The 21,404-nt window shown below is 60.9% G+C and overlaps 2 protein-coding genes across 3 annotated transcripts; both read left to right on the plus strand.

Annotated features, from left to right (window-relative positions):
* The first annotated feature begins 601 nt into the window (after window positions 1-601).
* Window positions 602-8,742, plus strand: SLC39A3 (solute carrier family 39 member 3). 2 transcript variants are annotated; one of them, XM_069497796.1, is made up of 3 exons: window positions 602-703; window positions 2,028-2,359; window positions 6,633-8,742. In XM_069497796.1, the coding sequence occupies exons 2-3, from the start codon at window positions 2,150-2,152 to the stop codon at window positions 7,365-7,367; spliced, it is 945 nt and encodes a 314-aa protein (XP_069353897.1). In that variant the 5' UTR covers window positions 602-703; window positions 2,028-2,149; the 3' UTR covers window positions 7,368-8,742. The 2 variants fall into 2 exon arrangements, with proteins under 2 accessions (XP_069353897.1, XP_069353889.1); XM_069497788.1 differs by having other exon boundaries at window positions 602-699.
* A 6,924-nt stretch (window positions 8,743-15,666) lies between these two features.
* DIRAS1 (DIRAS family GTPase 1) lies at window positions 15,667-21,237 on the plus strand. Its single transcript, XM_069497808.1, has 2 exons — window positions 15,667-15,716; window positions 18,218-21,237. Exon 2 carries the CDS (start codon window positions 18,286-18,288, stop codon window positions 18,880-18,882), a length of 597 nt encoding a protein of 198 aa, XP_069353909.1. The 5' UTR covers window positions 15,667-15,716; window positions 18,218-18,285; the 3' UTR covers window positions 18,883-21,237.
* The last annotated feature ends 167 nt before the right edge of the window (window positions 21,238-21,404 follow it).

The raw sequence follows: 21,404 nt of genomic DNA on the forward strand, positions 1-21,404 counted from the left end.
GCTCGTCATGTGCACGCGTGGGAGCCGAGTGTGGAACAACAGACAGTGGAGACTCAGAGGGGTGGGCAATGAGAGGTGCCTGGTGGGTACAATGTGCATTTAGTGACGGATGCACTGAAGGTCCCAACTGCACCACAATGCAATATAGCAAATGTAGCAATGTAGCAAAGTTGTACTTATACCCCATGGATATATAAAAATAAATAAATAAATAATATAAATAAAGGAATCTGCTTCTTAGCCGTGGGGAAGGGCATCAGCAGCGAGGACGCTCGGAGAGGAGTCCTCTCCCGTGTAGGAAATCGCCTCTCGTCCCCCGCCAAGCGTCCCTGGCAGCGGGATTCAGCACCAGGAGCCCCTGGACAGCTCTGGGAGCCAAACCCTTGCAGGAACTATTACTTGGAGGTTCGCGTTTCCCACCGGAGCCTCTTGGTGGCTGCACCCGCGGCTCCGCGGGAGGAAACTACTTTCCCGTGCGGATAGGAGAGGTGGAGTCGCAGGGGGAGTGGCAGCCTCAGTAGCCAATAGCGCGGAGAGTTAGGCTGGAGGCGCTCGGAGCGGCCAATGGGTAGGGGCATGGGCGGGTCATGGGCAGCGGCGCGCCGTGCTGGTATTGCGGAGGCCGCGGCTGTGGGGTCTGGACCGCCGGGCGGTTGGGCGGCGGGCGGCGCTGGACCGCGGGCTAGGGGCCCGGCGGCGGTAGGTGCGGACCGGGGAGTGGGGGGCCGGGGCGGCGGGGCGCAGCCGGGCTGCCGGTGGCCTGGCGGACTCCGTCGGCCCGTTAGCCGAGGCCCGGCTCCGGCGTCCGACGGCGCGAGGCACACAGGAGGCGCTCAATAAGTGCTGAATGAATGAATGAGCCCGTCCTCTCCGCGGCTCGGCCCGATCAGCCTCCAGTTTGAGAGCGTCCAGGCCTTCCTCACGCCTACTCTACAGACTGGGTCATCCAGCTATCGGACGCGTTTATTGGGCGCCTACTGTGTGCCTCTGTGGCTTTGCGCTGGGTACTGCCGGACTTGAGCAGAGCAGCCACCCTGTCCCCGCGGAGCTTACAGCCTAGAGGGAGGGACGACTTTAAATAATGTAGTTCCCCGTGTAGCACAGGATGGAAGAAAATAACGACAGAGAAGGGAATGCAGGGAGCCTCTCTGACCGGCGACCTCAGAGCAGAGATCTCAAGACCTGAATGAAGAGAGGGAGCGGGCTATGGGAAAGGCTAGGGGGGCTGGGGTTGGGGAGAAACTCCAAGGACAGGGGAGGGGCCGAGATTCCTCCTAATAATGGTGACATTTTGGAGCCCAGGGTGAAATATACCCCACTTTGGCCCATTGATTCACATAAAGAAGCCCTGGTCAGTGTCCACACACCTCAGCTCGCCCATTTGTTCAGCCAGCAGTTGCTGAGCTTCTGTTCTCCTGTGGCAGGTACAAGGCACACGGTTTAGAGTCGAGGTCAGCCGGAGGGGGCCCTTCTGAGGGGTCCTAGAGGCAGTGAACCAAAAGATAAGAAGAAGATATCACTGGATTGTGGGGGGAGGGGTGTGTGGAATGTTCCAGTCAGACAGAGAACAACCCGTGCAAAGGCCCTGAGGCACAAACAAGCTTGGCACATTCTCACTGTCTAGAGCTCCAGCCTCAGGGTAAAGAGTTGGCATTTTATGTCAGAGCGGTGAGAAGCCACTGGAGCGAGAAGCCACTGGAGCGGCACCATCCAGTAGAACATTCTGTAGCCATGGAGATGTTCTCTGTCTGTGCTGCCTAACATAGTAACCACTAAGCTCACGTGGCTACCAAGCACTTAAATGGTGGCCCACCAGACCGACGAGCTGAATTTTAGATTTTATTTAATTTTAATTAATTTGAACAGACACACACAGGTAGATGCCACAGCACTGGAGAATTTGCTGTAGGAGGCAGTGACATGTACCAAGCCTGAGAATGGAGTGAAGTTCTTTGGTGTGACAGCCTGGGTCACCTGAGCTGGTTAGATAATCGGACAGCTAACGCGGTTGCCCCTCGTGTTCACAGTTGCTGGACTGAGGCATGAGCCTCCAGCCGAGTGGCCTGACCCGGTAGCACAGTGTGGGGCGGAGTGTGCGCCTGCACATGGTTTGGGCCCTGCGGTGACCGGAGCAGCCCAGGCCGCCACCATGATGAAGTTGTTGGTGGCCAAGATCCTTTGCATGGTGGGCGTGTTCTTCCTGATGCTGCTGGGCTCTCTGGTCCCCGTGAAGATCATTGAGACGGACTTTGAGAAGGCCCATCGCTCGAAAAAGATCCTTTCTCTCTGCAACACCTTTGGAGGCGGGGTCTTCCTGGCTACCTGCTTCAATGCTCTGCTGCCTGCCGTGCGGGAGAAGGTACGAGCTCCCTGGGGAGTGGTGTTAGCCCGTGGCCACCTTATGGACAAGGGGCTGTGATCCGTTTTCAACACTGATCCCAAGTTCAGTGGGGGCCTTGATGCAGTGGGGGCGATGAGAGGTAGAAAATGAATTTGCTGTGTGATTGTGCATTGGTTGCTCTCCCTCTCTGTGCCTTACCTGGTAAACAAAGGGTTTGGATTAGGCCTGGGATTCCCAACTGGTGGGGTTGTCGGTCGTCACCTGATAAATTTTCAAACTAGACCACCCACCCCAGGTAGCACACACTCTGTCCAGAAGCTGGAAAGTGTGGCCTTTCTTCTTCCGTTCCCATATTAGTCAGCTATTGCTGCATAATGAGTTATGAGAAACTTAGCGTCTTAAGAGAAGAAATGTTTATTATCTCACCGTTTCTGTGGGTCAGGAGTCTGGGCACTGCTTCAGGATCTCTCAAGGCAGCAATCAAGGCATCTCCTGGCTGTGGTCTCATCTGAACGTTCGACTAGGGCTGGGTTGGCTTGCAAGCTCACGTGGTTGTAAGACAGATTCAATTCCTTGCCGATTTTCAGACCATGGGCCCTTGTTTCTCACTGACTGTCGTGTCAGCCAGGGGCAGCGCTTGGTGCCTTCCCTCGTGGGCCTCACCCAGGTGGTCAGTTGCTTCATCTGTAAGCAGAGGAGACAGGAGAGCCAGCCTGCAAGACAGACCTCACAGTCTTGTGTATCATAGTGACGGAAGTGGTGTCCTTTCCCGTCTGCCCTAGTGTTCTTCTGGTTGGAAGCCAGTTCCAGGTCCCTCCTACATTCAAGGGGTGAGGACCCTGCAGGGTCTCCATCTTGGAGTCTGTCTGCCCCAACTCCTAAAATGACCTGGTCCTTGAGCTCGATGACATCAGGGGCCCTTGTAGGGTCACAGCCGGACAGGCCATTGCCATGCCTGCTGGGGAACCCCAGGTGAGCTGCTTCCTCTCTCTGAGCCAATGCCAGATGTGCTGGTTGGGTTTGCGTTGCACTACATGCTTGGTGGGGATGTGAGGACCGCCTGTTCTCCCCCCTGCCCCACGAGGTACGGAAGCCCCAAGTTTACTAGCCCTCTCCTCTGGGTGGGGCTGGGACCATGGTGGGGTGTCACTCCTGCAACCATTTCGTCCAGCGAAAGGGATTTTGCAGCTGTGATGACAGTCCCTAATCAGCTGACATCGAGTAATCCAAAGGGAGAGTGACTAGGAGGTGTGGCCTAATCAGGCTGGCCTTGGAGAAGCAAAAAGCCACAGTGTACAAGAGGGGAGACACGGGCAAGGACCCAAGGGCGGCCTCTCAGTGCTGAGAGCCGTCCCCATCAACAGCCAGTAAGGACACGGGGACCTCAGCCTTGAGGAAGTGGATTCTGCCGACCACCGGTGAGCTTGGAAGAGGACCCAGGGCCTCAGATGAGGTTTCAGCCCAGCAAGACCCGGAGCAGGGGACCCAGCCAACCTGTGCCTGGATTTCTGATGTTCAGAACTGGGACGATGCATTTGAGTTGTTTGGTGCCGCTAAGTCTGTGTTCATTTGTTATGAAGCATCGAAAGCTAACAGTGGGACCAATGAGGATAAAAATCTCAGTTGTGCCAGGCACGGTGGCTCACGCCTGCAATGCCAGCTACTCGGGAGGGAGGCCGAGGTGGGAGGATTGCTGAGCCCGGGAGTTCCAATCCAGCCTGGGCAACATGGTGAGACCCTGTCTCTACAAAAAATGAAAGAACTTAGTTGTCTCTGATGTGTTCTGCACCCCAAGTGCCACATCCAGCCCCCCTTGTCCCACACACCCATCATGTCATCCCCAGTCCGTGTTCTTCCCTGTCCCCTTCCTCATACATGGCCTTCTCAGGACTCCCCAAACTGTCCCCCTGCCACGCCCCTGCCCTTAAGGATGTAGTGCCTCCTCTGGGCTCCACAGCCTCACAGACACCCCTTGGAAAAGGGCACCTGGCTTGAGGCTCTCTGTGTGTGTCTCATTTGTCCTGATCAGTTTGTCCCTTTGGGTGTACCTGGACTTCCTTGTGAGCTGCGTGTCCTCAGGCGAGTCTCGTAGGAGGCCTCTAGCAGATCCCTAGCGAGCACATCAAATGGCTTCTCTACAGAAACAGCCTTCTGCTGCAGGTGGGCTCTCACCCAGGGGTGACCCTGCCCCCAGAGGACCCTGTGCCATGTCTGGGGACATTTGTGGTTGTCATTACTGGGGGTGCTCCTGGCACGGAGTAGGTGGAGGCAGGAACGCTGCTCAGTGCCCTGCAGGGCCCAGGACGGCCCCACCCCAGAGAACAATCTGGCCTCAAATGTCAGCACCTTGTCCCCAGCCTGGTCATGAAAACCAAAAATGTTTCTAGGCATCATCAGGTGTCCCCTGGGGGCACAGAATCACCCCAGTTGAGAACCACTGTGTGTGTGTATGTGTGCCCCTTTGGGACACTTCTTTATCCTGAAGGCCTGGTGCCTAAGTGACCAGGCATCCCTCTCACAGGAAGCTTGTTTGTGGTGCAGACGCCTTCACGGCTCTTGTCTGACCCACGTGCAGTTTGTTCCTACTACGATGGCCCCTCTCTAGGGGAGCCCTGACCAGGAGAGAGTTGGATGAGACACAGGGGGACAGCACAAGAAACCTGTGGGACAGCAGGAGCAGCGCTACCAGTCACAGATCCCAGGGGGAGGGCAGCAGCTTGGGGGGGGGGGGCATCTGGGCTGTGAGCTCAGCTGGCGGGTGGAGGGAGCGAGGGAGAGCAGGAGCAAGCAAGTGGCTCAGGGGACGTGTGCGCAGAAGCCTTAATTGGGTCCAGGGCGTTACCTAAGCCGGTTTCCCACGGGGAGTTCTAATTGGCTGGTTTGGGGCTAGCAGGCGCCAGCTCCATGGGTTCCCGCCGTGACTGAGAGAGGGTCATTTGCGCATATCTGCCCGGTCCATGGAGGGAAGTCACCAGGCTGTCCTGCTGTCCCGACTTCTCCTTTTCTGCCTTTTGTAAGGGCGTCTGTCACGGGGAACCCAGGGTGACCTCATCTTACCTTCTGTGTTAGCCTCCTATGGCTACTACAGTGAAACACCACAGTCTAAGATCAAGGAGCTGGCAGAGCTGCTTCCTTCTGAAGCCTCTCTCTTTGCCGCCTCTTCACACGGTTGTCCCTGGTGTGTCTTCCTTTTCTTATAAGAAAACTAGTCCTGGGCCGGGTGCGGTGGCTCACACCTATAATCCCAGCACTTTGGGAGGCAGAGGTGGCAGGATCGCTCATGGCAGGAGTTTGAGACCAGCCTGGGCAACATAGTCAGACTCTGCCTCTACAAAAAGTTTAAAAATTAACTGGGCATGGTGGTACACACCTGTAGTCCCAGCTACTGGGGAGGCTGAGGCAGGAGGAACGCTTGAGCCCAGGGGTTGGAGGCTGCAGTGAGCTGTGATGATGCCACTGCTCTCCAGCCTGGGTAACAGAGGGAGACCCTGTCTCTACAAAAAAAAAAACCACAACCCAGTCCTATTAGATTAGGGCCTCACCCCAACACCCCATTTTAACTTAATCACCTCTTTAAAGACCTTATCTCCAACGATTATATTTTGACCTACTGGGTGTGGTGTTTTTTTTGAGACAGAGTCTCGCTCTTTTGCCCTGGCTAGAGTGCCATGGCGTCAGCCTAGCTCACAGCAACTTCAGACTCCTGGGCTCAAGCGATCCTCCTGCCTCAGCCTCTCGAGTAGCTGGGACTATAAGCATGCGCCACCATGCCCAGCTAATTTTTTCTATATGTATTTTTAGTTGGCCAGATAATTTCTTTCTATTTTTAGTAGAGACGGGGTCTCGCTCTTGCTCAGGCTGGTCTGGAACTCCTGACCTCGAATGATCCTCCCACCTCAGCCTCCCAGAGTGGTGGGATTACAGGCGTGAGCCACTGCGCCTGGCCTGAGCTACTGGGTGTTGAGGGACTTCGATGTATAAACCACGGGGAGGACACCATTCAGCCTCTAGCACCTTAATCACATCTCAGTTTTTCCAAATGAGGTCTTGTCCTGAGCTTCTGCGTGGAGGTATCTTTTGGCGGCCCCAGTTAAGCCACTGCAGTACCTTAAAATCGTTGGTTCGATGTGACGTAAGACCTCAGAGTTCCTTACAATGGTTGTTTTTTAATCCATCACGGGCAAGCCCTCCCTCTCCCGCTCCTTTTTAAACCTCAGTGTGAATCAGGCGTTTCTGTGCTTTTCTGATCAAACAGTGAAGTGTCTCTGTTCCTCGCGTGTCCCCACCCCAGCTCCAGAAGGTCCTCAGCACTGCGCACATCAGCACCGACTACCCACTGGCCGAGACACTGCTCCTGCTGGGCTTCTTCATGACGGTCTTCCTGGAGCAGCTGGTCCTGACCTTCCGCAAGGAGAAACCATCCTTCATTGACCTGGAGACCTTCAACGCCGGCTCGGACATGGGCAGTGACTCGGAGTACGAGAGCCCCTTCATGGGGGCCTCGCGGGGCCACGCACTCTACGTGGAGCCCCACGGCCATGGGCCTGGCCTGAGCGTGCAGGGCCTGGCACGGCCCAGCCCTGTGCGCCTGCTCAGCCTGGTCTTCGCCCTGTCGGCCCACTCGGTCTTCGAGGGCCTGGCCCTGGGGCTGCAGGAGGAGGGCGAGAAGGTCGTGAGCCTGTTCGTGGGGGTGGCCGTCCACGAGACGCTGGTGGCAGTGGCCCTGGGCATCAGCATGGCCAGGAACGCCATGCCCCTGAGGGACGCGGCCAAGCTGGCGGTGGCCGTGAGCATCACCATCCCGCTGGGCGTGAGCGTGGGCCTGGGCATCGAGAGCAGCCGAGGTGTACCCGGCAGCGTGGCGTCCGCGCTGCTGCAGGGCCTGGCGGGCGGCACCTTCCTCTTCGTCGCCTTCCTCGAGATCCTGGCCAAGGAGCTGGAGGAGAAGGGCGAGCGCCTGCTCAAGGTCCTCTTCCTGGTGCTGGGCTACGCCGTCCTGGCCGGCATGGTCTTCCTCAAGTGGTGAGTGTCCTCGCCCATCCTCACTGCCGGAGCCCGGAGCCCCGGCCACACGCAGGCCGTGTCCCACGAGAGGGAGTGCCGCGGCCCGGCTCTGCCCGGGCACGAGGGGCCTCCAGACCGCTGCACCCCAGACCCCGCGCCCCGAGCCTCACGGCACTGCCCTTTTGGAAATACTGCTCTTAAAAGTATTCAGCGAAGCTGCATGGCTTGTCAACCTCGGGTGAGGGGGGTCTGGTCACTCGTGGGAGGTGGGGCAGAGGCGGGGCAGAGGCGGGGCTGGGTGGCTGGCTCCTGCAGCCTGCTGACAGGATGGGGGCACCACAGGCGCCAGTTGGGAGGCTCCAAGGCTTTCGTTGTCTGTCCTGCCCTATTGCTGAGACCTGACCCCACCGCCAGCCTCCCCCCAGGTCCCAAGAATGTCCCAAGGTTTATTTGAGGTTCGAGTTGCTGCGATGGGGCACCATGGGTGGTTTCTAAAAGGAGCCCCTCAGCATGGGACGCCCATTCCACACCTAGACGGCCCAGGCCCCGCCCCTCCTGCCACGCCAGGTTGTGCCCCAGAGTGGGAATGCACCCTGAGCCCCCGGCGCTGCCCCTGCCCCTCTCCTTGCCCCTTGGAACAGGGAGGAACTGGGACCACCAGGCCGGTGAGCGTCGCTTGGCCATTGGTGCTCAGCTCCATACATGCCCGGGATCTCTAGAGGAAGACGGACCCCACCGGCCGTGGGGCAGGCCCCGTGGTGCGATTCCCCCACCAGACACGCCACACGGTGAAACCAGTCACCACCCCAGAGACAAACCGCCGAGCGAGCGTGGGCAAGGGAAGCCCTGGGCTCCGGCTCCATGGCAACCTCCCCTCGCCTGGCCTGTCGTCCTGGTAACCCCAGCGGCCTGTCATGGGACATGGGCGTCGGTGAGATACCATTCTCCAGGGACTTGGCTCTGCCTGGCTCGAAGTGCCCGTGGCGCAGCGCGAGGAAGCCGAGCCGGCAGCCTGGGCCTCCGTCGCTGTGGGCCCTGTCGGGGCCTCCTTGCAACTGGCTGTGCCCCCGTCCTCCCTCATCCGCTCAGCTGGCATCAGGGCCCAGGATCTGGATTCCCATCCTATGCTCGGAAGACCAAGCTGCAGCACCAGTTGGGCCCCCGACAAGGGGGGGCCCCCATCTGCCCATGGCCCTGGGCTCGGCAGGGCCTCCCCTGCCACTACAGCCAAATGGGGGGTTCCAGGCCCAGCGAATGACTTGTCTGCTGTGGCCAGCTCAGCCCCTCCAGCCACCAGGCCGAGGAAGAAGTGACCTTCGAGACAGCCCTGGTCCGCTTAGGAGTTGTTAGCAAGTCTCAGGAAATAAACCAGAGTTCACCCCCAACTCCTGGGGGCCTGGGACGTGGTCCGAGACCCCCAACTGCCACTCAGGGGGGTCCCTGCTGTTGCTGTCAGGAGTATCGGGCCCAATCCTAGGAGCTTCTGTCTGAATCTTTTCCCGGAACCGTCTCTGACTTCCATGTAGCCTGACCCGGTCCCTGTGCCAAGACAGTGGCCCCATGGGGGTAGCAGCGTGGCCATGTCCGAAACAGTGTTTTCCACCTCCGCCTGCCGTTTCACCCAGAAACCATGCCCGAGAACCAGAAGGTTCCACCACTGGCCTTTGCCCTGGATGCGTGGGTCCGCCTGAGGCCTGGACCCCTGCCAGAGGAGGTCTGCAGGCTGCACGCAAATCCCACGGAGCCCCACGTGGGGGCAGAGCACGGTCTGCTAGGGTCCCCACCTCTGCCAAAAGCAGGAAATGGGGTCTTACCCTCCCACCAGCTGTCAGCCTTTCAGGGTACCCTGGGGACACCAGTGAGCCTGCCGACCCTGGCCTGAGGGCCCCAAGCTGCCTCCTCCCCTTCTCCCCAGAGGAGCCTCGGAGACCATGTCGCTCCTCCAAGGGCACCACCAGGCCACCAAGGGGCCCCACAGTGTGGAAAGGCCCCAAGTGCCCGCCCCACCAGTCTCCTGCACACCTGAAGGGCCACAATTAGAAACCATGGGACCTAGGCAGAGCCACCCTGGGGACCTCAGCCCAGCAGTCTCGGCCTCCCTGGCCACCCATGTGCCTGCCGCCTGCTACTTCCCCAGTCTGTAGGGCTGTGGCTGGGCCGGCTGCGTTTCTCTCATTAGGGTCCCGCTGGTCCCAGCAAAGCCACTTCCAGGCCCCACTGAGTACTCTGGGACCCCAGAGAGGTCTGGGGGAAGGCTGGGCTGGTGTAGCAGGGCCACAGCCTGCTGGGCCCTCACCCCTGTGTCCTGCCTCCCGGCTGCTGTGCTCAGAGGAGCAGGGCAGGCCCGACCTCTTATCCCCTGGGAGCTGCAGGGGACAGGGCCGGCTCGGCCAGCCGCATAGGGCACACGGTGTCTCAGGCTGGTTTTGGTCCGCTTTCCCCACTCTTAATGAGGAAATCAGAGCTGCTCCATGTTGGGGTGAGAAGTGGAGTGGTCAGCTTGCCCACCCGACAGGAGAAGCAGGGCCACTCCTGAGGCAGAGCCTGGTCTCTGAGGCTGCCCAGTGGCTGCGACCACAGCGCACTGTCACCCGGTAACAGGAGCTTCTGATTGAGGAAGGCTGTGGATTTGTCACTGCCGGCAGCCACAGACTGGCCCCTGCCTGGAAACTGGACGTCACAAGTACTGCCAGGTGGGCCAGCACCCGCCACAGAAGGCCTCATCCATCTCTGTGGCACTTTGGAAGTGTCCCGTGGCCTGCAGGAGCCCAGAGGCCTCCTTCTCAGGGGTGTCTCTCACTGACGGTGATTCCCAGTTGGGGGGTACTCGGGATTCTGCCCCCCAGGGGACACCAGGCTATGCCTGGGGACATCTGTGGTTGTCATAACTGGGGCAGCTCCTGGCATGGTGGGTGGAGGCAGGGACACTGCTCAGCACCCTGCAGCGCCCAGGACGGGCCCTCCCCAACAGGGAACGCTCCGGCCCCCAAATGTCTACAGTGCCCAGGGGCAGAGACCAGCCCCAGCTCATAGGAAGACCCAGCGCAAGTGACGATGGATTGTGCACAAGGGCCAGATCGTGACAGAGACCGCGATGGACTGACAGAGGGGAGGGTGCAGGAGGTGCCTGCTGTTTGACCTACAGGCAAGGACCAGGAGCTTGGACGGCTCACTCCCTAATAGCACAAACAGGTTTCTGTTTAAAAAAAAAATAGCATTCGAGACCAGCCTGAGCAAGAGTGAGACCCCATCTCTACTAAAAATAGAAAGAAATTATATGGACAACTAAAATATATATATACAAAAAATTAGCCGGGCATGGTGGCACATGTCTGTAGTCCCTGCCACTCGGGAGGCTGAGGCAGTAGGATCGCTTAAGCCCAGGAGTTTGAGGTTGCTGTGAGCTAGGCTGACGCCACGGCACTCACTCTAGCCTGGGCAACAGAGTGAGACTCTGTCTCAAAAAAAAAAAAAAAATAGCAAAACTCTAAGCTCGGTTATCTGAATGCGTTGCCCCTGGCTGGGTCTCAGCCATCCCCAACACTGCTTTGCTTGGCCAGGGCTGCTCTTGTCTGGGCCTGGGCATGTCACAGGCAAGGACCAAAGTCAGGCCCAGGCACTGCCTAGGCCCCAGCACAGCCCCGTGACCTCGCCCAGCGCCCAGGTGGGTACCGTCTCAGGGCAGGATGGGGAGGAGCCCCCTTCAGTGCCCTGGGACTGGAGAGTTAATTCAGGACTTGGGCTCAGGTCCTCTGCCTGGGGCAGGGTGGGGGCAGCCTCCCTCCGGAGCCCCTGTGGGGGTTCTTGGCACAGAGGCAGCTGGATGGAGTCGTCCCCCCGCCCCCGATCTGGAGACAAAAGAGCAGAAAATGGCAAGGCGGCACCAGCCTCCGGGTTGAATCAGCCGTAATAACAGCATGTCGGGCTTCCCCCGTCTGGTGTTTGCGTTTCTGTTGCAGAAGTTATTAGCGTAGGGCGGGGACCGGGAGCGCAGGTCCCTGGGCTGCTCCATGTCTTTTGGGGGCCCAGAAAAACCAGCATCGGCAGATGGGATGGTGTCTCCCACCCGGGCCACAGCGCTGTCACACTGTCCTGGCCACCTGCTCTGGGCCCTCTGCCCTGCCAAGAAGAGGGGGGGGCCGTGTCCCACCTGTCCCAGCCACCATCCTGCACCCAGCATGGGCCCTAAGCTGCACCAGCTTCAGGCAAGGCAGTGACCAGCCTGTCACCAGTAAAGACTCCCTGGCTTTCCCCTCAGTGATCCGTGGCTGTCCCGACCTGTCCAGGGCCTCCCTGCAGGGGGGGAGGGGCCGAGGCTCCAAGGGCAGAAGAGGGTCCTTCCCTGTCCCCCACCAGCAAGGACTGCTGCAGTCCCTGGGGTCTTGTCTGTGAAGAGCCTGGAATCCTCCCTATTCTCAGGTGCTGAGGCCAGATTGGGCTGCGGTGGGAAGATGCCCCAACTCTGTCCCTGCCCACACCCCCCAACCCCCCCACCTCTGCAGGCCCCGCACCTGCAGCCCCTCAGGGGAGGGACACGGCCTGCCTCTGTGTTCTGGCTGAGGGTGGAAGTGACCATGGTGTGCCAGTCTCGTGGGTGAGAATCGGGTTAGACAGGTGGGGGGTTCAGGGCCCCTGTGTCCCAGGGGCCTCGGAGGCTCGGCCGAGGTGCCACACGTACTGCGGCGTGAACAGCCACCGCTCCATCCCACTTCTCAAGGAAGGGGGGTGTTGGGTTGGCCAGGGACTCTCAAGGAACTGGCTGGGCTTCCATCCGAGTTAGTTCGGGCCCAGTCAGACTCAGGCCAGGCGAGGTGGTCCCTAGCACGGGGCTTCCGGCACTGTGGACGCCTGGGGCCATCCCGTGTGTCCCAGGTGCTGAGCAGCATCTGTGGCTCTGGGGCGGGCCCAAGACACTGTTTCTGCCAAGCTCCCCGGTGAGGCTGGCACTGCTGGGGGGGCACCTTGTGGACACTGGGGCTGCATCGTCCTCTGGGCTGGGGCCGTCGTGGGCACTGCAGGTGCTGAGCAGCGTCCCTGGCACCCACCCACTCCATGCCACGAGCACCCACAGTTGTGACAACCAGAGGTGTCCCCAAATACCACCCAGGGTCACCTGGGGGGCAGGATCACCCCCCAGGTGAGCAGCACTGCGCTAGGACAGGCGGCTCCCATTGTATTGAGGGAGACAGGTAACATGAAGATATATCATGGGTATATCAGCTAGTAATAAATGCCCTGAGAGACGGCAAGGGAGACTATCTCAGCATCGTGGTCAGAGAGGTCTCTGATGTGACATCTGGGGGGGACAGAGGAAGCGAGTTAAAAGGAGATAGGGAGAGCTTTTCTGGCAGCAGCAGCTGTCTGTGCAAAAAGGCCCTGGGGCCTCTGCAGATCTTAGCTTGTTCTGATGACCAAAGTGGCCCCAGTTTTTCGTACAAAAAGCCCAGTGTTACCAGGGTTTATCCTGCTGGCTACGGAGGCTTCAGTGCCTCCTTGGGGGGCCGTGAAACAGCACCCTGATGTTAGGGGGATAGTCCAGGCCACCTCCAGGGGCCAGGCAGGAGGTCTCGATGAGCCACACATCTTCCACGGTGGTCCGGGAGCCCAGGAAGCAGCAGTGGCAGCTCCGCAGATGCTAACAGGCAGAAATTGGGCCCAGGAAGCTGGCCCATTTGAAGACTGGGTTTTGACAAACAGTCTTCTTATTTTAAAGTATTGATGCTAAACTTACAAAGACGCCATCTTTGCCGGCCGGGCTGCTTCGGGGCCTCGTCTCCTGAGGCCGCCGGGGCAGCCTCTCTTTGCCCACATAATCGCATTAGTGCGAGGAGCACAGGAGACAGCAGAGGACAGGCCCAGCTGCCCTCCTCCCACAGCCAGCTGGGGACACATGAGGTCGGTGTGGCCCTGGCCAGGGCACCAGGGTGGGGAGAGGTCCCACAGGGCTGCAAGGCCAGGTGAGGAGCCAGGGTCAGGTTGCCGATGAATGGCCTCCAGACAGCCAGGGGCAGGGAGAAGGGGTCGCCAAGGGGCAGCCGCCCATCCCTAGCAGGCTGGGCTATGGCCTCAAAGCCTGATGGATCCGAATTCCAGTCCCAACCCATCCTCTTCCCCACTGGGCCACCTCAGGCAAGTCGCTTCCCTTCTCTGAGCCTGTTTTTGGATGACGGCAGGGACAGTGGCCTCATGCATGCCGTATGCAGCTCAGCACGTGCCAGTGGTTCTCTTGTGCACACTGCCCGGCAGGGTTCACTGTGAGGCTTTAGCGTGAACACGTGTGGAACCCAATAGTCTTCAGAGCCAGAAGGACTGATGGGTCCTCCTGTCCCTGCCACGGAGGCGCTGGCCTCTGAGCCCTTCCTCACCCACCTCTGTGCCGCTTGGGACACTCAGGGACTCTCTGAAGAGGGAACAGGGATGAGAGGCGGCAGGGAACCTAGGAGACACGAGTCCCAGCCCTGGCTCACTCAGCCTCCCCGTGTCTGAGTCCCCTTGTCCTCACTGTTGGACGGTGGAGCTTGCCAAGGAGGGGTCCAGCCCTCTGCTCCCCTCCCTGCCATGGGGCAAGGGTGCCTGGGTGGGGGTGGAGCCCTGGGCCCCAGGGAGAGCGAGGAGGGACTCAGGCCCTGTCTTCCCCTGGCTCACGAGGCCCGCACCCTGGCCTGGCGCTATAAATAGCAGCCGCAGAGTGGAACTGCTGCCGTGCCCACTCTCCTACGCATGAGTCAGCCCGCCCGGCCTGGGCTGCAGCCCAGAGGAGCCAGGGAGCTGGGCAGAGCCCCGGCCCGGTGCTGGCTGGTCGCTCTGGAGACGCAGGCAGGCAGAGTGGGAAGGTTGCAGGGCTGCCATCTCTGAGCACTTTGTGCCTGGCAGCCCCACGTGGGTGGGCATCCTGCCCACGTGTTCCTAGCAACCCCACTGGCAGGGCAACTATGATCCTCATTGGCAGATGGGGAAACTGAGGCTGGAGGGCACTTCCCTGGGATGCAGCGACACAGACCAGAAGCTGGGCTTTCTCTGCCCACAGGGCTCTCTCCGTCTCTAGCCAAGAGCACCCCGAGATAAGCCTGGGATGGATGGGGCTGGCACTCAGGTCATGTCACAGAGGCGCCTGAATGCCAGGCCGAGAAGTTGGACCTTGACCTGGGAGGAGAAGGGAGCCATGGGTGGTGTTAGAGCAGGGGAGGCTCATGTTGGAGGCCAAGCATTGAGTGGCAGAGTGGAAGGAGGCCTGGAAGGGGTTAGCCTGGGAGGCCAGGAGGGAGGATCAGGTGGAGTAGGGAGAAGTAGAGCACTCTGAGCCCCAAAACAGGATGAAGCCCCGTGTCCCAGCCTCGGCAGCAACAGGAGAGGGGCGGGTGGTCTCGGTGGCAGTGCCAGTGTCAAGGGAGAAGGGCACACCTCAGCCAGGCCTGTGCGGATGCTGAGGTCCTGGGGGACCCTGGGCTCCCGCTGACCATCTGCTCACAGACCTTGTGACCGGGACCTCACCACCTCCCAGATGACTCTCCAACTGCTCTGACTCCAGAAAGCCTCTCCTTGTGCACCGTCTTCATAGGGGGGCACCTCCTCTGACAGCCTTGTGGCCTGGGACTGTCTCGTGTCCAGCCCCGGGTGGGCCCTCTGGCCTGGTCCCTGGACCCTAAAGTCTGGCGTCCTGGGGTCGCTGGATGAGGCCAGGAGGGAGAAGGGTGATGGTCTCCTGTCAGCTTAAAGGCAGACACAGGGTCACACTCAAAGGAACAGACGCTCCCCAAAGACATTTATTCCCAGACACATCCCCTGCTAGGGGAAGACAGACTGTTCTCCTAACAGGCCCTTAGTTCACTCCTCTTTCCTGTAGCCCCCCAGACCCACCAGGGGCCGACCTGCCATCCCCCCACTCCGACAACCCAGCCAATGCCGCCTGCACGTTCCTGCCCGCCCTCCCCACCAGCTGTGCCCTCGCGGCCCTGAGCCCCTGGGCCACCTCTGCCTTCCCGTGTGTCCCTTACTGATCGATCTGTTATCGACTCGCTCGTTCGGCCAATGCACCCACTCTGGGCCCAGCCCTGGGTGCGTCCGGGGGGGTCCCCAGCCAGCCTGGGGGTGTCTCATTCTGCCCCCTACCCGGGCCGGCTCCCCGGGACGCAGACTCCCCGCGCGCGGCCGGAGTGCGCAGGAGGCCATGAGGCCGGGGTCAGGGCGCGCCGGGGCGGGGGGCGCGCGGGGCGGCGACCTTGGCGCGGGGCCGGGCGGGGCGGGGCGGCGCGAGCGGCGGGCGGGGCGGCGCGGGCGCGACTGCGGCGGCTCGGGCGGGCGGGGGGCGGCGCCGGCGGACACGCAGCGGCAGGAGCAGCGGCCGCGGCGCCGCGGGGACCAGCGGGCGCAGGTAGGCGGCCCGGGGCGGGGCGGGGGTCCCCGGCAGCCCCCACGGCCAGGCCCCGCCGGCCGCCCTCCCGCGCGCCCCTCCCCGGCCCCACCCTCCCGGCCTCCGCGCCTCGGCCCCGGGCCCGGGTCCCCTCGGCTCCTCGCCGCGGACACCCCCTCCGCACTGACCCCTCCCAAGGGCTCACCTAGCTGTCCCCTCTGGGTTCTCCTCCCCCTCCACCTAGGGCTCCCTTTAGCCTGGGGGGGCCCCTGGGCCGCCCCATTGTGCCATCTCTCCGAGGCCCCTGGAGCAGGCCTTCCTCAATCAAGCCCCTGCTTGGCCAGATAGCTGGGATCGGACCCCCGCCCAACCCTCGGCCAGGCCTCCTCCCCGAGACCCTCCCCTGGGTCAGGGCGCTCTCTGCTTCCCTGCACCTGAGGTTGCCTCGGTCCCCCTGTGCCTGGCCTGGCGCTGGGCTCCGGGGACCCAGGACTGGTGCAGACCCGCCTGGCCTGGGCATCTCGGGCTGGGCTGCCTGGCTCTAGAGAAACACCCCGCGCCAGGGTGGCCACCCAGGGCCAGCTCCAGGTCCTGCTCTGCTCACCCCTCTGCTCTGTGACCTTGAGCCAGTCTCCCCCCTCCCCTCCTCTTCCCCCCACTCCTCGCAGGAGGTGGGGGTGGGATTCCCACAGAGCCAAGTGGCTGCCAATGTGGGGGGTGTTGAGTTGGGGGCTCCTAGGCAGGAATCCCAGACCCAGTGGGGAGAGGACCCTCCTGCTGCCGGGGGCTGGGGGGGCCCTCAGCACCCATAGTAGGGCGAGGGCTGGGTCTGGGGCAACAGATCCCACCACCATCCGGTCCCCAGGCCAGTTGCTGCAGGGTCTGGCCACATACATAGTGCGCCTGCTTCTCGAGGTGCCCACCCAGGAAGGGGCAGAGTCTGCACCCCGGCCTCCCGGGTGCCAGACTCACTATGCATGTCAGGCACGCACCCCGCAGTTGGTTCAGTGAGGTAGCACGGCTGAGGCTCCCCGAAGTTTGCTGGCACCTAACAACGGGGCTATGTGTCGGCTGATGCTTTATCATTCTATTTTTTTTTCCTGGCAAATCTGTTATCTTTGATAATTCAGAACGTGCCTTTGCAACCAACGAGCATGGCTAAGTGCTTTGTCCCCTGAGCCCTTGAGATGGGGACGGCAGTTATGATCGTCCATCTCTGTGGGGGCTCCTGTGTGCCAGGCACCTGCCTAAGGGCTTTCTCTACCTTATCACAGTCCTTGTCACCACAGGGGCCACTGTGACCGCTCACATTTCACAGATGAGAAAACTGAGGCTTGGGGACACGGATTTGCTCTGGTTCACACCACCAGCTCCTGCCTGGCTCCAGGGTACCCCCTGCGCCCTCCCCAGACACACACACCTGGGGAGGGGGCTTTTCCAAAGTGTGCAGGGAGGTGACACCCAGGCAGGTAGACACTGATGCCCCCTCTCTCCCACTGTAGAACCCTTGGCTGCAGGACCCTCAGACACGGCTGGGAAGAAGGAAGGGGAGGGGTCTCCCCAGCTTTATATAAACGAGGACATTGATTCTAGAGACAGGACTCCTGTCCCCCTGCCCAAGGTTCTTTTCCCCACCCACCTCCATCATCTCAGGAATCGTTGTGCTGTGTGACCTACCCAGGCTGCTGGACCTCTCTGAGCACAGGAGAGGGGAGAGATGATTCTATTCCCTAGGATACATCAGACCTGTGCACGAGTCCCAGGGCGTGCCGGGCCTGGCAGTTTGGGTGCAGAGTTTAGGGAGCAGAGACTTTTCCATTCAGTTCCCATTTTTGTTTTCTCATCTCCAGCCTGGGCTGCTTTTGGGAATGAACATGTTTTGCAAATTGTGGTTCTCTGACCCCTAGCATCAGGGTCACATTTAGCAGGGCAGGGTGGGGGGAGCAGCTTTAAAATACACATTCCCGGGGCCGTTCCCTCCTCCCCCCCCCCACCCCCCGACAACTGATCCATCACATCTGGGGCTGAAGCCCTGATATCTGCATTTTAAATGGCCCACGAGGTTTAGGTAGCTCTGGGCTGGGGCAAGGGTAGGGAGCCCATGGTGTTTGGGGATTGGCACCGTTTCACCCACTAAACCAAGGCCCAGGGTGGCGAGGTGGCTGGCAGGGATCTCAGAGCCAGGCAGATGTGCGGCTGGGGGGAGCGAGGAGGCCAGGGCAGCCTGGAAGAGGCACACGCACCCAGGGCAGGAGTTAGGTGTGCACGCCCATGTCTCCCATGCCTCTTCCAGCGCTGAGTCCCCTGGGCAAGTCGGGCCCCAGATTTGTTAGGGGGAAGCAGCAGGGACTGGCGGTGAGCCCGCAGGCAGGGCAGAACTGCAAAGTCAGCCTCAGGACGCAGAAGGAAGGAACGCCACCTACCCTGAGAAGCCGCCCCTCCCACCCCATCCCAGCAGGGCCCCCAGCTGTCCCCTCCCAGGGCCAGGTGGCCTTTTGCATCTGACACTGTTCTCCGCACAGGGTCGGTCTGGGGTTCTAGCAGCTGGCACCAGCCCTCCCGGCCCCGTCCCCCACCTGCCGCGGGGAAGATGCCCGAGCAAAGCAACGACTACCGAGTGGTGGTGTTCGGGGCGGGCGGCGTGGGCAAGAGCTCACTGGTGCTGCGCTTCGTGAAGGGCACGTTCCGCGACACCTACATCCCCACCATCGAGGACACCTACCGGCAGGTGATCAGCTGCGACAAGAGCGTGTGCACGCTGCAGATCACGGACACGACGGGCAGCCACCAGTTCCCGGCCATGCAGCGGCTGTCCATCTCCAAGGGCCACGCCTTCATCCTGGTGTACTCCATCACCAGCAAGCAGTCGCTCGAGGAACTGGGGCCCATCTACCAGCTCATCGTGCAGATCAAAGGCAGCGTGGAGGACATCCCCGTCATGCTGGTGGGCAACAAGTGCGACGAGACGCAGCGGGAGGTGGACACGCGCGAGGCCCAGGCGGTGGCCCAGCAGTGGAAGTGCGCCTTCATGGAGACCTCTGCCAAGATGAACTACAATGTCAAGGAGCTCTTCCAGGAGCTGCTCACGCTGGAGACGCGCCGCAACATGAGCCTGAGCATCGACGGCAAGCGCTCCAGCAAGCAGAAGAGGACAGACCGCATCAAGGGCAAATGCACCCTCATGTGAGCCCGGGACGTCCCCGGTCCCTGCTGCCTCCCCAACACCCACACCCTCCTCCGCCTCCTCCTCTTCCTCTTCCTCCCTCCTCCAGCTGGGGAAACCGAGGCTCCCTCCTGGCCAGCCTGCGGCAGAGCTGGGCTCTTTCCCCCCACCCCCCGCCCTCCCGTTCCACCTGTGCCCCCAAAACCAAGAGCCGGAGGCAGCCCCCCATCCTGTGTGTGGGAAAACCGGGGAGCCAGCAGGAGGGGCTGCTTGTCCTAGCCGGGTGCAGAGGAGGTGCATTTCCTCCATCTCCTCCCAAGGACCCCTGTCTCTGTCCCCTTCCCTCGGTGCCCCCGGCCAGACCTGTGCCCTGCCCGCCACATTTGATCACTGTGACCTTCCGGGGGAGGGGCCAGTGGAGATGCACTTCGACCTCAGATTTTTTTTTCCTTTCCTCCCATTTGGTGTTTAACATATACCCAACTCTGTCCATCGTGACTTCTGACCTGTGCCCCTTCCCCAGGTCCCCAAGCACCCCCTCTCATCCCTGTCCTTACACTGGGGTGGGGGTGGGGCCCACAGGATAGGCCTCAGGCCACCAGGCAATAACCACAGGCCCTGCAGCAGCGTCCCCACCAGCCAGCCCCAGATCTCGCCCCTGGGACAGGGGTGGAGACCAAGGGAGGCTCAGGACCAGCCGACAGCCACAGCACAACTCCAGGGACTGTCCGGCAAGGGTGGCCCCGCTGGAGAGGCACAGGCAGACCTGGCGCTGTGAGCAGACGGGCCTCCTGGACACCTCCCGCCTGGGGATCCGCCTCTTCCATCGAGACAGAGACGTTGGCAGTACCCTGGTGGGGGGTCTTGGGCCTCCGATGAGAGACACAAGCCACACCCCTCCAGGGGCAGGACCAGCACCAGCAGTATCGGGGGGCTCCAGGCAGAATCCTGTTCAGCCACTTCCTCCCACCAGCCGTGCCCAGGAAGGTGACGTCCTGGAGTGGGGGTGTCTCTGCAGCCATGAGGTTCTGGGTCACTCCACACTTACGTGACGCCAGGGGGCTGTGTCAGCAGACATGGAGGTGACTGTGGAACCGTGTACCCGTGTGGCTAGGGGTGCGTGGATGGGTGGCTTGTATCTAAAGGTGTGTCTGTGTCTGTGTGTCTGCACTGGGATAGTGCACTTTTTGCAACAGTCTGTGCATGTAGTGATCGGGGCAGGGTGTCCATAGAGGTGGGTAGCTGCAGCGTCATGCGTGTGGTTGTCAACAGGACCGGGTCTCTGTGACGTGTCCATGTGAATCTTTGTACCCGTGTGAGCGTGACTGTATTTTCAGGAGTGGGTGACGTGTTTTATCTGAGAGCATGTATCTGTGAACCTGCTGGTTCTGATCAGGGGACTCTTAGCGAGGGGACTCTTAGCAAGGGGACTCTCGGCCCTAAGTCTGTATCAGCCAGCTGTTGTCGAGGAACAAGTTACCACACATGTGGCAACGTCAAACAAGACACATTTATTATCTTGCAATTTCTGTGGGCAGGTTAGCTGGGTCCTTTTGGGGTTTCCGGAGGCTGCGATCAAAGTGTTGGCTGGGCTGGGGTCTCATCTGAAGGCTAGATGGGGGCAGGATATGCTTCCAGAACTCACGAGGTTGTCCCAGCACTCACATCCTCACAGTGTAGGACTGTCTGGCCTCTGTTCCTTGCTGGCTGTCAGCTGAAGCTGCCACGTGACATCTCCATGGAATGGCTTGGGATGGGGAGGTTAGGCTAGCCAGGGAGAGAGAGTGTCCCAGGATCCCTGCCAGAGAGGTTGCACGCGTGTGACTCTGGGGTCACATGGTCAGGTGGACATTAAAGGTAGGACAGATTGTTCATGTCTGACCTACTGTCAGCATGTTTATTTTTCTCTGTGTTCGTGGACTGTTCCCTCAACATGTTCACTGGGCACACTCTGGGGGAGAGAAAGTGCATGTGTGAATCACCACCCAGCACGCGGACGGGGCCCCAGGAGAGCCGCACATCGTGTCTGAGCGTAGCTGAGCCCCCGAAACTTTGGCTGGCCTGGGGCCTCCTCCCCTGCCCTGGGAGTGGCTTCTGGACTTCGAAGGTGCTGAGAGGGTGAGGCTGGACAGGGCCCTTTCTCAGGGACACACCCTGATAGCACAATCCCCCTGGGGCCCCGCCGGCTTCAGGCCTCTCCTGCCCCGGGCCCTGCCCCGACCGTAGGGAGAGAGAAGGGTTCTCTCTGGACGCTGGCCGGGCCGTGCTTGCTGTCACCCCGCCCATCCCCCCTCCGCATGTGGGCGCCCCACCCCCCAGCGTGGGGTCTGTGTAGCATTCGCTGTAGACATAGTCTTCCTGCAATAAAGTGGATCCTGTAGTCCCCGCCCACACCGTGCCCCTTCTTTGGGGTGGGGGGGTCTGCTCGCCACCTCCAAAGGATGGGGGTCTGGATGGGTGGGGAGGGAGGGGCTGGGTGAGGACGTGGAGCAGGGGAGGTTGAGGCCGGAGTGGTCTGGGCTGCAGGGCTTCCATCTCCATTGCAG

This window comes from Eulemur rufifrons, chromosome 2, assembly GCF_041146395.1.
Source record: "Eulemur rufifrons isolate Redbay chromosome 2, OSU_ERuf_1, whole genome shotgun sequence".
In the NCBI taxonomy this organism is placed as follows: Eukaryota; Metazoa; Chordata; class Mammalia; order Primates; family Lemuridae; genus Eulemur; species Eulemur rufifrons.

Coding starts and splice junctions, on each gene's coding strand:
- SLC39A3 (XM_069497796.1), top strand. CDS start 2,150: ATGATGAAGTTGTTGGTGGCCAAGATCCTTTGCATGGTGGGCGTGTTC. Junction 2,360..6,632: donor TGCCTGCCGTGCGGGAGAAG/GTACGAGCTCCC, acceptor TCCCCACCCCAG/CTCCAGAAGGTCCTCAGCAC.
- DIRAS1 (XM_069497808.1), top strand. CDS start 18,286: ATGCCCGAGCAAAGCAACGACTACCGAGTGGTGGTGTTCGGGGCGGGC.